The 17872-nt window shown below is 34.9% G+C and overlaps 1 protein-coding gene across 2 annotated transcripts in view; it reads right to left on the reverse strand.

Moving 5' to 3' along the window:
- The window catches only part of LOC117315567 (ras-related protein Rab-27A-like), a 51972-nt gene that overhangs the window by 6770 nt on the left and 27330 nt on the right, over positions 1 to 17872 (reverse strand). The window contains exons 2-4 of one of the 2 annotated variants that reach the window (XM_033869809.1): positions 13415 to 13617; positions 4032 to 4120; positions 585 to 691 (exon numbers count right to left, since the gene is read on the reverse strand). In XM_033869809.1, the coding sequence (XP_033725700.1) occupies positions 585 to 691; positions 4032 to 4110 (186 nt within the window). In that variant the 5' untranslated portion in view covers positions 4111 to 4120; positions 13415 to 13617. Of the gene's footprint in view, positions 1 to 584; positions 692 to 4031; positions 4121 to 10021; positions 10050 to 13414; positions 13618 to 17872 lie in introns of those variants that run through there. The other variant, XM_033869810.1, reaches the window with a different exon arrangement.

The raw sequence follows: 17872 nt of genomic DNA on the forward strand, positions 1-17872 counted from the left end.
TAATCTCCTACACAAACAGTTTGAAGGTATGACGTTAATCTGAGTAGCATGACCTTGAGATTGGAAGCATGACCTTGAGTTGGAAAGAATGACCTTGAATGAAAGGTAAGTTGTATATACACATGTAGTGTTGTGTCACAGTTTCTTCAGTTCCTTAACACAATCGTTCCAGACAAAATGATCATCCCATCTATACAATCTGGCTGTGGAAGGGAGGTAACTCTATAATGCTTGAAAATTAGCTCACACATTTGATTAAGAACCAATTTTGTAAAGGAAAAAAAATTCTACTCCTCCTGAAAGTCGATATAAATCTAGTTTTTAAATATATGATATCTTCAGTACTCAATCTATTTAAAGATTTGCTTCTCTCAGTAAATCAAAGGCAATAATTCAACTGAGAATTCAACTCAATTATACAACTGTACAGGCTAATTCACAAATCTGTTTTCTCTTAATGCAAAGTCAATGACGATTGTTAACTAAAGTAAGAACTGTTAAAGTTTACTAACAACACTTTTCTCTCGGAAGTCGATGCCGACAGTCGATATAAATCTAGAATTTAACTGTTGAAGTTTACTTACAACACGTTTCTCTCGGAAGTCGATGCCGACAGTCGATATAAATCTAGAATTGAACTGTTGATCTGTGTATTGGTATAGAAAGCTTGTTTTCCCCACCCCCGAATCACCTGCAAAGTATGAGTACATTTAAATATAGATTACTTTGTTAATCTTTTTTTGAGTCTGCAGCTGGAAAACAAAAGTTAAATACACTGAAAGATTGATCAGCATATAGAAGTATGAGTACATTTAAATGTCAATAGCTTTTAAAATCATGTTTTGTCTTTTTTTGAGTCTGCGGCTTTTGCGTCACCAGGAAGCATAAGTATACACTGAAAGATTGATTAGCATATAGAGGCATTTGTAAGTTTTATTTTCGAATTAAACTTAATGTCTAAAGTCCTGACCCAACAGACTCATCAGTCAAAACACTGATAAACTTGTTAGTTCAAAACATGTCTGGGATTTAAGATAATGAAAATATTTCTCTCAAAACTCCACATCCGAACATCAATATTAAATTTAGTCCTTTCCTTTTTAGGGTTTGATTATAACAAGCAACATAATTTCCATCAATAATCATCAGATTTGATATGTTTATCACATTTATAGAAATGTTTAACAGATACCACACATTTCCATTTCAATTAACTTTAATTTGCAAGAAAAAATTTGAAAAGATTTTCACTTAATTTTTTTTAAGACCACAGAATGCAATCAAAACTATTTCATATAGACTTTAATACGCTCGTCAACATATATTAGATAGGAGTATTATTGTATAATGTCTCAGTGTATGAAAGAATATATGAAAATTTCTTAGACAATTGGTCTACAGAAAATTGAAATCCTCACTAACAGCCCAAGTCATTCTTCCACAGACCCATTTTGTAAACATCTTGTTGAAATGAGTATCTTCCAGTTCATACTCGCTCAAATGTTGGACACCAATAACGCACTGTTCTCGGGGAAAAAACATCTTGATTGTAAGCTCTGATTTCATATGATAGTTTGTCAGAAAATATAGGAATGTTGTTTACATGAATCATATTGTATATGTCAGGACTCAAACTTTTCATAGTCGACTGGGCCAACACATAGAAATTTTACATAGACCGACCAGGTTTTCTATAGCATCGGGCCAACCTTACATTCAAACACTAGCTGTTGTATAATAGCGTTTGTCCTGGGATCCCCTACATTGTCAATCGACTTGTTTGAAATCTAGTATGTATAGGGCTATCATCATGATATAATGCTGTGTTTCCATGAATGACATTAGGATTTGCTTATTTTTGTAAAAGTTATTTCAATTTGTTTATTTCATTATTTAATTTTCAGATCTCTTAAACAATCTCTTTAAAGCTTTGGATGCTTTATAATCAGATTGATGTGTAGTTGTGTTTCCCTCAATGGTATTTTGACTCGACTATTCTAAAGTATGATTACCAAATACATGTACATGTTTATTACTGAAGATCCTTATCCTCAATTTTCAACCATTTCAAACTTTAATGTAGACTTTACTATGACATAAATTTGTATTTTACTCTAGGTGGCATTTTGATGAGAGAATAATTAATCTTGCATTTCAATATTTGTGGTCACTTGATAAATGCATTTTTAATTTGGTATGGGACGGACTACCGTATATAGTTTTTCTTCACACAGTACAGTGTAACTGTTTTTATCCCATTTTTTTATATTCTGAAGTATAATTCATTTTTTTTACCGTTTTCTGTTGAAAAAAGAAAACAATACAGAGATCAATTCACAACACACTATATTACATACTGGGGGTGTTAACACTGCCGCCATATTGTTGACTGATCACATTCTATTTCGTGACGAATCCGGACTGTTGATGGCCATACAGTCTGGTCAGTATGGTCAGTAGATAAATGACCACTGAGCCTTTTACCAATGTCTTTCCTGTGATGCTGTCAGTGTCAATGGTCAATGTGGTCATGATCAGTGTGGTCAGTTTGGTCAGTAGATAAATGACCACTGAGCTGCCTTTTACCAAGGTCTTTCCTGTGATGCTGTCAGGGTTAATGAAAAACTCCACAGGATGAAAATCACTTACTTTTCTATTTCTGTCACCGTCCATTAACGACCGTTTTGTGTGTCGCTGCGTCAATACTCATTATTGGTCGTCACAAAGCGAAAAGCCCCATAATTACAGAGTTTTTACGTCAATTGTTAATCCTTAGGGTGCAGCCTTGGTTTGTGTGGCAAATGGTTCTCAGGGCAAAACCAATTAGGTAATTAGTAAAATTAATCTTATTGTTTTAACTAACGGAGGAACTGTCCAGGTTTGTTTAGGATTATTTCCACTAGAAATAATGGAATTCATGACGGCAGACGATGCCATGTCTGTTAATTTGGTTAGTTGTTTCCCCACTGACGGCACATTATGGTTTTCCTCCAATATGTAAAACAACATTTGTACTCTTCATCACAATGAAAACTTTACAGAACTTATGTCTGTCTTGTAACTAAGGACCTTAAATAAAAGTTTATATTTTTATTCATTTTTTTTAAACCAAGTAACAATTCTAAATAAAAGTTTATATTTTTATTCATTTCTTAAGCTAACACAATGCTAGATAAATGTTATTTTTATTCATATACGCTTATATGACTTTTAATACTAAGTTGTTTTTTTTACATAGACTATAATGTGATTTCATGTTCAAGAGCATGACGTCAAATAGCACTTATGAAATCACAACTATATAATTCGTACGTGCTAAACAGGGCTCAAAATGGATACTTTTAACAGGTGGCCTATTTGGCTACAAGTCTTAAAATCTAGGAACCATGGAAAAGTTAGTCTTAATTTGCTAAAAAATGTTTTAATTCTTTAGTTCAGTATAACATCTTACTGTAAATTTTTTGCTTGTGTACGTCGTTTTAGCATTGACTGCAACTTTTGAAAGATTAACCAAATCGCAAATTTACACAATTATTTAGTGGCCATACAGGCGCCTTAGAGGCCAACAACTGGTCACCAATGGTGAATTTAACATTTGACATTTACATGCAGACTATCAACATGTCACTCTCTGCCAGATATTATATACAATAACTCACCTGCTTTGTTAAATTGCAATATTCCATTCTTTTTTTCTAAATGTAAATTTATTTATTTTACAACAATTGCAAAACAAGTTATATTAACTTATATCAATCACACTTGTTGGCCCGGATGGAAGTGCGTGAGGGGTCTTACTTTGGGAGGAAACCGGAGTACCTGGCAATTTGGGATTTTTTTTAGGGGAATGGGTCATTTTAACAGATCCTGTTTCTATTGTAGGAAAATCCCTGATAGTTGAAAGACAAACGTGTTACCACCGCCATCCGATCGCGACCATCCCATATATTATAATACAATATTCCCCGTCACTAACTTACCTAGCGACAACACCGTATATTATATTACAATATTCCCCGTCACCAACTTACCTAGAGCCAGGAATTTGATGAGGTAATCATACTCCGAAGCATTTGCGGTACCGGAGTGGGTGGGTGTGGAGTCCCCCATCTGTGGATACCTAGCAACAGAAAACAGAGTCGTAACCAAGGTGTACTGCATGTATATTATTATCTCCCTTGAATATTAAGAGAAAATCATTATTGTTTGTGAGAACAGAATGTTTTAATCCCCTCCCTGACTTCATCATGAGGATAAAATGATAAAATTGTTTAAGAATTTGCACTGGTATATATAGAAATAAATCTTCTGTGAGCAAAATCTTTTCAAATTGCTGAATAGAGACAATATGATGATGATTCTTGTAATTTTTAAAAATTACAAAACCAGAAATATATCCACATCTATTTCCAGGCCTAAAATTAACTACCTGTAAAAAAATCTTTGTACAAGAAACAATGGATACAGCTTGGCTTGGCCTAAGAGTTGTATATGTCGAGGATAGTCTTATTACATACTAAGATACAAGAAACACAGAGATTGAATGGCTTGGCCTTAGATTGTTATAATGTCATTTAGTATTAAAAGTCTGATTGAATACTAAAGGTACAAGAAACACAGAGATCAGATGGCTTGGCCTTAGATTGTAGTCACTACTGTATAGTGCCAAGCTAGGATAGTCTCATTAAAATACTAATAAACAAGAAACACTGGGCTCTGTAATGGCTTGGCCTTATATTTTACTACTGTAGTATGGATAGTGCTGAGCTAGAAAAGTCTGATTTAATACTAAAGGTACAAGAAACACAGAGATCAGATGGCTTGGCCTTAGATTGTAGTCACTACTGTATAGTGCCAAGCTAGGATAGTCTCATTAAAATACTAATAAAGAAGAAACACTGGGCTCTGTAATGGCTTGGCCTTATATTTTACTACTGTAGTATGGATAGTGCTGAGCTAGAAAAGTCTGATTTAATACTAAAGGTACAAGAAACACAGAGATCAGATGGCTTGGCCTTAGATTGTAGTCGCTACTGTATAGTGCCAAGCTAGGATAGTCTCATTAAAATACTAATAAACAAGAAACACTGGGCTCTGTAATGGCTTGGCCTTATATTTTACTACTGTAGTCTGTATATATAGTGCTGAGCTAGAAAAGTCTGATTTAATACTAAAATCAATCAGAGTACGTACAGTAGTCCGTGTTTCAAACCCTCAAAATTAATCAGATTTAAAATGCTCCAAAATCAATTTTATAGAGCTTTGTTCTTTTCGGTTGGGTGAAAGTTAATACAATTTCAAACTCAATAGAAATAAACAATACATTTATAATAGAAATAGACAATAGAAACAGACTATAGAATTAGACTATTATAGAAAGAGATACTAGAAACAGACTATAGAAATTAGACAATAGATAAAGATATTAGAAATAGACTATAGAATTAGACTATTATAGAAAGAGATACTAGAAACAGACTATAGAAATTAGACAATAGATAAAGATATTAGAAATAGACTATAGAATTAGACTATTATAGAAAGAGATACTAGAAACAGACTATAGAAATTAGACAATAGATAAAGATATTAGAAACAGACTATAGAAATTAGATGATAGAGTGTAGAGTTAACATATGAAAATTCCTGTTTTTTGAAAATATTCAAGTTTCTGTATAAAAACAATCAGCCATAATACCAAACAAACTGATTTAATTTCCTTGTCATCAGGGACAAATAGGCCCTGATGCAGGTCCGACCAAATCTTTGAACATTCCGTCCTGGTAAAGGTACAGTTATACCTGAGAGATCAGAGCGGAGGATGCCCTGATACAGATCCGACCAAATCTTTGAACATTCCGTCCTGGTAAAGGTACAGTTATACCTGAGAGATCAGAGCGGAGGATGCCCTGATACAGATCCGACCAAATCTTTGAACATTCCGTCCTGGTAAAGGTACAGTTATACCTGAGAGATCAGAGCGGAGGATGAAGCTGACATCATCATCAATTGACTAGCAGCCTTTGTATCGCTCACATCAAAGCATACCTCTGAATGTAAATTGCTTCGACAAGAGCGCTTCAAGTCATCTCAGCCATAAACACTGACATTACAACTATAGATTGTATATATATGTTGTATTTATGCCATAAGCCGGTATCATGATTAGCGTGAATTCATGATCATTCTGATTTTTTTTCTTTTTTTTTTCCCAGCTACATTAAAGTTTAATGTACCGTATTTATTCTAATAAACGCCCCCCACCCTAATAAACGACCCCCCCCCTTTTTTTGGAAAGAAAAATTCCTCAATTCAAGAAAAAGAACTTATTGTGGCACAGTTATTTTTTATCTTTCAAAATTTTTTTATTTTCTTCCATACATATGCATACACGTAGCAATACATAATATTGGTGTATATTTAATCGCATTAATTACACTTTTTCATACGCTTAATAAAAAATTCGCTCATCAATACATGAAGTATACCTCAGATGCAGTTTCGCCCCAATACATTAAATCGTGCAATCGTATAAAATGTTCATCACGATATCATATTATCTCATTGTGTAATGTGGCTGATAGAACATACTCTTTTATATATATATATATATATATTTTTATTGTGTTGCTATAGCTATTTGTGGTATACCTCAGGTAAGGATATTGCCATATTAGTTCAGAAGAAAACTTTTTATACATATAGATATACAAAAAACAAAAAACAAAAACATACATAAAGACTTCTTACATGCACAGACTCATACTTTAACAGTAATAGAGTTCTAAAAGTAACAATAACAAGTTTTTCTTTTTTTGATTTGTTACGTTACAAGTGCTTTCAAATCAACCCATCGTTTTTCAAATTTTTGGACAGTCATATTTTTCCTATGAATGTACTGTTCAATTTTGTAATGTTTTTCCAGTTCCATTTTGAATATAAATAGAGCAGGCAGATGATTTTTATACTTTTGCTTGTATATGTGCAATTTTGCTAAAACAATAATTAAGTTTATGTTGTTTATTTCGTTGTCCGTTTTCCCAAGGATAACATCTGAATTAATCAAACTCAGAGTTTTCCCGGTTTTGTTTTCTACCCATGTGGTGAATTCTTGCCAAAATTTTGTAACAAGAGTACATTCCCAAAACAAGTGGATTATTGATTCTATATTTGCTTTACAAAATGAGCATACAGGCGAGTTAATTACACCTATCATACGCAGGTATTTGTTTGTGCTAATGATTCTGTGAGTAATTCGGTATTGGAACCATTGAAGTGTTGAGTCCGAGGTTAACTTAAATATTATAAAGTTAATCTTTTCCCACCAGTATTGATTTTGATGTATATCAAGTTCAAGTGACCATTTGACTTTGTATTTATCATTTGTAGATAAATCTTTAATAAAAAGATTATATATCGAGAGTCCTCGTTGTTTATTTGTTAAGATGTGATAAATGTACTTTTGACAATGTGGAAGTATAATAGTGGAATTATAATTTCTCAGAAAAGGCCATTTAGACAGAATGGTATTCCTGATGCCATAAAACTGAGTTAGTATTGGTGAAAAAGAAACTTTTTCGCAAAATTCTTCATAGTTCTCAATTAATTTACCTTGGTCATTACATAAGTCATACACATAACATATCCCTTTTCGTGACCATTGTTTAAAATGTAAGGTCTTGTTATCAATCTTTATTTCTGGATTGTGCCACAAGGGACGATACAAAACACTTTCTTCGTTGCATGGAAGGTACAAAAAACAATGTATATTTTCAAGGACTTCTTTCCAGAACAGATTTTTAATAGATTTCGACTTTTTTCTCCAATAGTCCGCCCCATATGAAATAATAGTAAATTTTGATTCGCCAATCACTTCTTCAAAAAGGTAGGTCCATGAATTCTCATTTGTTAACAGGCGTTTTATCCAGGATAGTTTCATGGATTTAATGAAAGCATCAATTTGAACCATTTTAAGACCGCCGTCTTTGTAATTTTGAACTATCAGGTTTCTCGAGATTCTGTCGTTTTTCCTGCCCCATATAAAATTGTATAAAAGTCTTTCTAGGATTTTTACAAAGTCCTTATCAGGTCTTGGAATACTTATAAATAAATGTGTTAATTTAGAAAGAATGATGCTTTTAACAACTGTAATTCTACCTATTGGACTAAGACACCTCTTTGACCATATGTGAATGAGAGTTTTAATTTCTTTAAGTTTGTCACAGTAATTCAAGTCAGCAAGCTCTGACAGATTCGGACTAAATTTCACTCCTAGGAAAGTGAATGGTTCATTTGACCAAGAAAGGTTATTATTAGCACATATCCTATCCGTACTTAATTTTTTAGTTCCAAACCATATACACTTTGTTTTTTCGATGTTGGGTTTTAACCCAGAGTATTTGGCGTATTGAGTAAGAAGATCTAAAGTTTTCTTGAGTGCTTTGTCTGAGCCATCTAATGTGAGACCAGTATCATCAGCATACTGCGATAACTTGAATTCTTTATTACCGACTTTGATGCCTTTTATGTCTTTATCATTTCTAATTAGTATGCCAAGTATCTCCACACACATAATAAAAAGATAGGGTGACAGCGGATCGCCTTGTCTACATCCTCTACCAATATTAAAAAATTGAGAGAAAAAACCATGTTGTGTAACACATAAAGATGCCTTTTGGAATAAAGTATGGATAACATTTTTGAGATAATTACCAAAGTTAAAATATGTTAAAACCTTTGTTATGAAGTTCCATGAAATAGAGTCGAAGGCCTTTTCGAAATCTATTAATAATAATAAACCAGGTATCTCCTTCTCTTCTGCATATTGCATTAAGTCATAAATTTGTCTAACATTTTCACCAATAAATCTACCTTTTAAAAAACCCCTTTGATTTTCATGTATTATACTGTTTAAAACATCTTTTAATCGATAAGCAACTGCATTAGAGAGTATTTTATAGGAAACATTAAGAAGAGATATTGGTCTCCAATTTTTTAGGAGTTCTCTAGGTTTATTACCCTTAGGTAGTAGAGATACAACGCCTTGCTTTTGTGTAAGTGATAACTCGCCTTTTTGAATACCCATAGTTAAGGAGTTCGTGATAAAAAACTTGAGATCAATCCAAAAGAACTTATAGAATTCTGTTGTAAACCCATCTGGGCCGGGACTTTTGCCATTTTTAAGACATTTAACTGAATGAGCTAGTTCTTTCATGGTAATTGGTCGATCTAACTCTGATTTAGTTTCATTGTCTATTTTAGGCACTTCATAATCCCCGAGAAGAGTATCCAAATCAACTTCTTCTAATTCATTATCTTTACTTGCATATAAATTTACGTAAAAGTTTTTTATTTCGTTCAGCAAATCATCTTGATCGCTTATAATTTTACCATCCCCCTGGATTATTTTTGTGATATTTTTATTAACATAATTACGTTTTTCTAAGTTACAGAAGTATTTTGTGGGTTTTTCACCGCTTTCGATCCACTGAGCCTTTGCTCTTATTAGCAGCCCATTCATTTGATTTTCCCGGAGGTCCTCTAACTCGGACTTAAGGTCAGTTAAAATCTCTACTAGAATATGATTAGGGTCAATGTTGTCTAGAGTTAATTCTTCAGTGACTCTGATAAGGTTTTCCAATTGTATCTGTCTTTCCCTATTTTTCCTCTTCTTTTTAGAGCAATAAGATATAGTCATGGATCGTATATTCAGTAAAACCATTTCAAAAAATAATTGGTCATTTATTGTGGCACAGTTATATCATCCACGTGTGTCCAGAGGTAATTATATAAAGGATATCCAACATAAAACTAACACAAACGACAAAACAAAGTTTCAGTAACTATATACACAGTACCACTATATGTTTCATGGTGTGAAATGGGTACATACAACAGATCTCACAACTTACCGACTCTGAAATTTTGATCTCCATTAAACGTCCCCCCCCCCACCCCCCCCCCCCCCCCCCGGAAAAATTTCACGCCCAGGGGCGTTTATTAGAATAAATACGGTATATACCTGTATTCAATTTCCAGTTTCTTAATTAGAATCCTGTATGAATAAAAGTAATTATATTTTCTTATTGTATCAATAATGATAATTTTCATATCAATTTCATCACTTATACATATGTACAGTGTTCAATATCAAGCTTTATCATTCAAATATAAAACAAGAGGCCCAATGGGCCTGTATCGCTCACCTGGCTCTACAGCAACTTTGAAGTTGATGAGGTCATTTCTAAAGATACTATGTTGATTACCTCTTTATTCAAATAGCATTGTAAGCTAGTTTTATTCATATTAAACATTTTCTAGTCCTTCATTCCAGCATTCTATTGGCCTAATATCAGGTCTTGGAGGCTCTTGGCTATCGCAAATTTCACCCGTGACCTTGAATGTAGGTCAAGGTCATTTATTTGAACAAAATTGGTAGCCCTTCACCCCAGCATGCTACAGGCCCAATATCAAGTCCCTGGGCCTCTTGGTTATTGAGAAGAAGTCGTTTGAAGATTATAGCCTATTTGACCCATGTGACCTTGAATGCAGGTCAAGGTCATTTATTTGAACAAACTTTGTAGCCCTTCACCCCAGCATGCTACAGGCCCAATATCAAGTCCCTGGGCCTCGTGGTTATTGAGAAGAAGTCGTTTGAAGATTATAGCCTATTTGACCCATGTGACCTTGAATGAAGGTCAAGGTCATTTATTTGAACAAACTTTGTAGCCCTTCAACCCAGCAAGCTACAGGCCCAATATCAAGTCCCTGGGCCTCTTGGTTATTGAGAAGAAGTCGTTTGAAGATTATAGCCTATTTGACCCATGTGACCTTCAATGAAGGTGAAGGTCATTTATTTGAACAAACTTTGTAGCCCTTCACCCCAGCAAGCTACAGGCCCAATATCAAGTCCCTGGGCCACATGGTTATTGAGAAGAAGTCGTTCGAAGATTATAGCCTATTTGACCCATGTGACCTTGAATGAAGGTCAAGGTCATTTATTTGAACAAACTTTGTAGCCCTTCACCCCAGCATGCTACAGGCCCAATATCAAGTCCCTGGGCCTCTTGGTTATTGAGAAGAAGTTGTTTGAAGATTATAGCCTATTTGATCCATGTGACCTTGAATGAAGGTCAAGGTCATTTATTTGAACAAACTTTGCAGCCCTTCACTCCAGCATGCTACATGCTCAATATCAAGTCCCTGAGCCTCTTGGTTATTGAGAAGAAGTCGTTTGAAGATTATAGCCTATTTGACCCATGTGACCTTGAATGAAGGTCAAGGTCATTTATTTGAACAAACTTTGTAGCCCTTCACCCCAGCATGCTACAGGCCCAATATCAAGTCCCTGGGCCTCTTGGTCATTGAGAAGAAGTTGTTTGAAGATTATAGCCTATTTGACCCATGTGACCTTGAATGAAGGTCAAGGTCATTTATTTGAACAAACTTTGTAGCCCTTCACCCCAGCATGCTACAGGCCCAATATCAAGTCCCTGGGCCTCTTGGTCATTGAGAAGAAGTTGTTTGAAGATTATAGCCTATTTGATCCATGTGACCTTGAATGAAGGTCAAGGTCATTTATTTGAACAAACTTTGTAGCCCTTCACCCCAGCATGCTACAGGCCCAATATTAAGTCCCTGGGCCTCTTGGTTATTGAGAAGAAGTTGTTTAAATGAAAAAGTTGACGCCGGACGGCCGGACAGACGGACGGACGGACGACGGACGCCGCACCATGGCATAAGCTTACTTGCCCTTCGGGCAGGTGGGCTAATAATATATAGATGTAAGATCTTTTTCATCGATGGCTTTATTTGATTTCAGTCCAATAAGATTTTGATTAATGACAGGTGTATCACGTTAAACATCAATAAAATTTAGGCAAAAAATATATTTCTAATTAGATGAATTTTTTTATTTAAAAATTACTAAATAAGATTATCAATAGAATGGAAATCAAAATGTCACAATTGCCAAAATATTAGTCACATGAGTGAAATATATTTGGTACTACTCAAGAGACACTTGTTAGATAATCTGTTTATCACATTTTTATAGCAAAATTATAAACTGGGTCAGCTTTTAATTTTCCCAAATGTTGTTTGGAAACAGTGCTTTGATTGGTCAAACCAGAAAAAAAATGAAGAATAATTTTAAAATGTAATAAATTATAATCTATCCTTCATCATTTAAATCTCTATACCATTGATGTTCTGTAACCCTGTCTAATCTGACTGGATACTCTATACCATTGATATTCTGTAACCCTGTCTAATCTGACTAATACTCTGTACCCTTGATATTCTGTAACCCTGTCTAATCTGACTGGATATTCTGTACCCTGGATATTCTGTACCCTGGATATTCTGTAACCCTGTCTAATCTGACTAGATACTCTGTACCCTTGATATTATGTAACCTGTCTAATCTGACTGGATATTCTGTACCCTGGATATTCTGTACCCTAGATTTTCTGTAACCCTGTCTAATCTGACTAGATACTCTGTACCATTGATATTATGTAACCTGTCTAATCTGACTGGATACTCTGTACCCTGGATATTCTGTAACCCTGTCTAATCTGACTAGATACTCTCTACCCTGGATATTCTGTAACCCTGTCTAATCTGACTAGATACTCTGTACCCTAGATTTTCTGTAACCCTGTCTAATCTGACTGCATGGATACTCTGTACCCTTGATATTCTGTAACCCTGTCTAATCTGACTGGATACTCTGTACCCTTGATATTCTGTAACCCTGTCTAATCTGACTGGATACTCTGTACCCTAGATATTCTGTAACCCTGTCTAATCTGACTGGATATTCTGTACCCTGGATATTCTGTAACCCTGTCTAATCTGACTAGATACTCTCTACCCTGGATATTCTGTAACCCTGTCTAATCTGACTAGATACTCTGTACCCTAGATTTTCTGTAACCCTGTCTAATCTGACTGCATGGATACTCTGTACCCTTGATATTCTGTAACCCTGTCTAATCTGACTGGATACTCTGTACCCTAGATATTCTGTAACCCTGTCTAATCTGACTGGATACTCTGTACCCTAGATATTCTGTAACCCTGTCTAATCTGACTGGATATTCTGTACCCTGGATATTCTGTAACCCTGTCTAATCTGACTAGATACTCTGTAGCCTGGATATTCTTTAACCCTGTCTAATCTGACTCACATTAAATACTCTATACCCTTGATATTCTGTACCCTTTTCTAATCTGACCCATATTAATCAGATCATACATCATCATCTAAAATCTCTGTACCCAGGATATTGTAGTTAATCCTTAAGATAAACTGATCACCCTACACATAAGTACTTTATCTATGTTATAGCATCAACAAACCAATTTAACACAAACCTATATATTTTGTACCTATACTTAATGTACTTACCAGGATTCTAGACAATTTTCCTCGCTCCAGTTGTCAGATCCAGACACAATTCCTCGGAATCAGAAGAGAGATTAAGATTGCAGGTTCCTTCTCCACACCTGCTGAACGTGCTCGGTGTCCAAGTCTATCTAGTAATTCTGGAGTGTCTCCTCCAGATCCACGGATACTGCTGGGATCTCCACCGTGGTCTACATGGAAATTACCTTAACAGAAACATGTCCTGAATTAGCTGCAAATCAGACCAATATAAAGGTAATATGTGTTTCTTTGGTTTTCGGAATTCCCCATGAAAGCCTATATACGGTAGCTATATACAGAAACATGGCTTGTCTTTCCTAATATTTTCCCATAAAATTGATGTTTAGCTATTGGAAGCCTATTCTCTTTCCTTCTATCTTCCCATACAATTGACGTGTAGCTAGTGAAAGCCTACACAAACATTTAGGTCGGTCTTCACTTAAAAGTCGAAGTTAGTTGTATCTGATTTCATTGTGGCCAGCTAATTACAGCTTGATTATAAGAACCATTCAGGGAATTGCTGCAGCAATATGGGTCTCCTGTTCGACTGGCCACTAGTCTGCTACGATTCAATTCAATTATTTTTATTCCGTATGCAAATAGCATATAGGATCACAATATACATACATATGACAACATTTTACATTTGTGCAAGACGGCGGAGAACACAGCCAAATTGTAACATAAAGTATTATACATTTCAATAAAGCATGTGTTAATATTTTTTGCCATCACAAAAAGTGTATATCATATAATTACAATATTACAATTACAAATACATATATGCCAAACTTTCAGGAGACTGATACGGGAGATGCATGGTTATTTTAAGGGAGTTTTGCCTAAAGTAAGGGAGATTTGTGCACAACATAAATATCAATATTTTTACTCAATTTCAGAGCAATAAATTCATTTTGAACATGATAAAGAATATTTATATTTATTTATTTGAGATATCAATCATACTGTATATGAAAACAACAAAAAGTTGTATAGGGTAAAAATGAAATTAGTATACATTCTGATATATTTTTCTTTTCATTTTTTATGTAACACAAAAAGTTTCATAGCTTTATATAATTGCATATTACATAAAAGCATTTGAAAAGGGTATATTAATTACATGTAGTTAAAGATTAAGACAAGCAGGTTCTTTTATTTTCTTAAAGTGAGAAAGCTCCACTCTGAGGGAACACATCAGTTGTAAAAATCACCATTAAATTTCCTGTGGTGGACCATTTAAATATAATTGAAATATTCCAAGTGTACAAGTGTTCATGGTAGGAGACTGCAGTAAATCTTATCATGATCATTCCAGATTTTCTATATTGTCTCTGTCATGGACATTACAGTCATTGTAAACATCATGATTGACCACCAACAAATGTGCTACTTTTGATAGTAGATTGGATTTCATCATGCTATCACTGACCCACAATACATATATTTTATATGAAAAACGTGTGTGATTTTGCGTCAGACCTGAATCGCAGGCTCTGAATCAATTACCATCGACAAAGTGTAGCGGAACTGGACCAGGTTGATCAATTTGGCGACCAGGTAGCTCAATTGGTAGAGCATCTGGTTAGTGTTCGGAGGTCCCCGGTTTGAATCTTGGTCTGGCTGTGCATTTTTCCACTCCTACTACATTTGGTGCCGTGACCTGGACCGTAAAAAATACCCTGCCTGCACTGGGGCTCGAACTAGCAACCTTTCACTCTCAAGGCAAACATCCTACCACTAGTCTAAAGGGAAATAACCGCTAGTCTGAGCTAGTAAGGTGACCTATACTCTCCACATCCTACCACTAGTCTAAAGGGAAATAACCGCTAGTCTGAGCTAGTAAGGTGACCTATACTCTCCACATCCTACCACTAGTCTAAAGGGAAATCCCCACTAGTCTGAGCTAGTAAGGTGACCTATACTCTCCACATCCTACCACTAGTCTAAAGGGAAATCCCCACTAGTCTGAGCTAGTAAGGTGACCTATACTCTCCACACCTTACCACTAGGCTAAAGGGAAATAACTGCTAGTCTGAGCTAGTAAGGTTACCTATACTCTCCACATCCTACCACTAGTCTAAAGGGAAATAACCGCTAGTCTGAGCTAGTAAGGTGACCTATACTCTCCACATCCTACCACTAGTCTAAAGGGAAATAACCGCTAGTCTGAGCTAGTAAGGTTACCTATACTCTCCACATCCTACCACTAGTCTAAAGGGAAATCCCCACTAGTCTGAGCTAGTAAGGTTACCTATACTCTCCACATCCTACCACTAGGCTAAAGGGAAATTCCAACAAGCCTGAGCTAGTAAGGTGACCTATACTCTCCACACCTTACCATTAGTCTAAAGGGAAATCCCCGCTAGTCTGAGCTAGTAAGGTGACCTTATACATCCTAACATTGTTATCAGCCTGTTTTAGGTCTGAACTTTGTCCGATACAGAGTATGTTATCAGACAACACCCAGAACACATCCTAACATTATTACCAACCTGTTTTAGGTCTGGACTTTGTCCGATACAGAGTATGTTATCAGACAACACCCAGAACACATCCTAACATTATTACCAACCTGTTTTAGGTCTGGACTTTGTCTGATACAGAGTATGTTATCAGACAACACCCAGAACACATCCTAACATTATTACCAACCTGTTTTAGGTCTGGACTTTGTCCGATACAGAGTATGTTATCAGACAACACCCAGAACACATTCTAACATTGTTACCAACCTGTTTTAGGTCTGGACTTTGTCCGATACAGAGTATGTTATCAGACAACACCCAGAACACATTCTAACATTATTACCAACCTGTTTTAGGTCTGGACTTTCAATAAAAACACCTCAAGATCAATGAAGCAGCTGCATGTAAATTAACATCTTTTGACATTTTCTAAAAAATCGCGTAACACTCAGTTTATTTTAGGAAACACTCCATGGCAGATTCTTTACAGTTCAATATACTCTAACAGGAATAACATCATGAGAACGTACCGGTAACTTAGACATTTTATATACCTCCAGGGTTTCTCATTCTCATATGTTATAGGGTCCTGGTGGTTCACAATTGATGCACTTGAGCATTGCATTTAAAGTCTTCTGCTCAGGAAAGATGCAGAATTACTTCTTTTTTTAAAGTGTATTGAATTGGCATACTATGATTTAATTCAGTTGGTGGATCTTTGGGTTTAAATTGTCCATCACATTTCCAGGTAAACTGTGGCCAGATCATGATATTCTGCAAGAATTCCCATAAACTAATTTCCCGCATACATGTATTAAGACCTAAATGTTTTACTTCACCTGTGCACTTGTTTATAAACAAAGGGATAATGTTTGAATGACAGTCAGAAACTAACAATAGGCTTTGATAACTATAACACTGTTACGGCTGATTCGTCACACTCGGTCAATTAGGCCGAGATCAATAATCATCATGTTTTGCAATTTATATTTTTTGTAATTGGTTACCATGGTATTCACAGGTCTGGAAAACAAAGAAAAATAAGTTTCCTTATCCTTCAGAGCTGTATTAAAATTGCAAATGTTGTACAGATTACAAATATATATACTTTATTAATGGTAATATGTAGGGTTAACTGGCAATGTTTACATATCTAAAACATGTGTCATATATTTTTATGTTACACTGCTACCTTAAAGTATCAAAGAGAACCAGATATTACTTATTGATTGCCAATTGAAATCTGTGTGATATTACACTTATTGCTTGTCAATTGAAATCTGTGTGATATTACACTTATTGCTTGTCAATTGAAATCTGTGTGATATTACACTTATTGATTGCCAATTGAAATCTGTGTGATATTACACTTATTGATTGCCAATTGAAATCTGTGTGATATTACTTATTGATTGCCAATTGAAATCTGTGTGATATTACACTTATTGCTTGTCAATTGAAATCTGTGTGATATTACAATTATTGGTTGTCAATTGAAATCTGTGTGATATTACACTTATTGCTTGTCAATTGAAATCTGTGTGATATTACAATTATTGCTTGTCAATTGAAATCTGTGTGATATTACACTTATTAATTGCCAATTGAAATCTGTGTGATATTACACTTATTGCTTGTCAATTGAAATCTGTGTGATATTACTTATTGATTGCCAATTGAAATCTGTGTGATATTACACTTATTGCTTGTCAATTGAAATCTGTGTGATATTACACTTATTGATTGCCAATTGAAATCTGTGTGATATTACACTTATTGATTGCCAATTGAAATCTGTGTGATATTACTTATTGATTGCCAATTGAAATCTGTGTGATATTACACTTATTGATTGCCAATTGAAATCTGTGTGATATTACTTATTGATTGCCAATTGAAATCTGTGTGATATTACACTTATTGATTGCCAATTGAAATCTGTGTGATATTACACTTATTGATTGCCAATTGA

Source organism: Pecten maximus, chromosome 17 (assembly GCF_902652985.1).
Source record: "Pecten maximus chromosome 17, xPecMax1.1, whole genome shotgun sequence".
Lineage (NCBI taxonomy): Eukaryota > Metazoa > Mollusca > Bivalvia > Pectinida > Pectinidae > Pecten > Pecten maximus.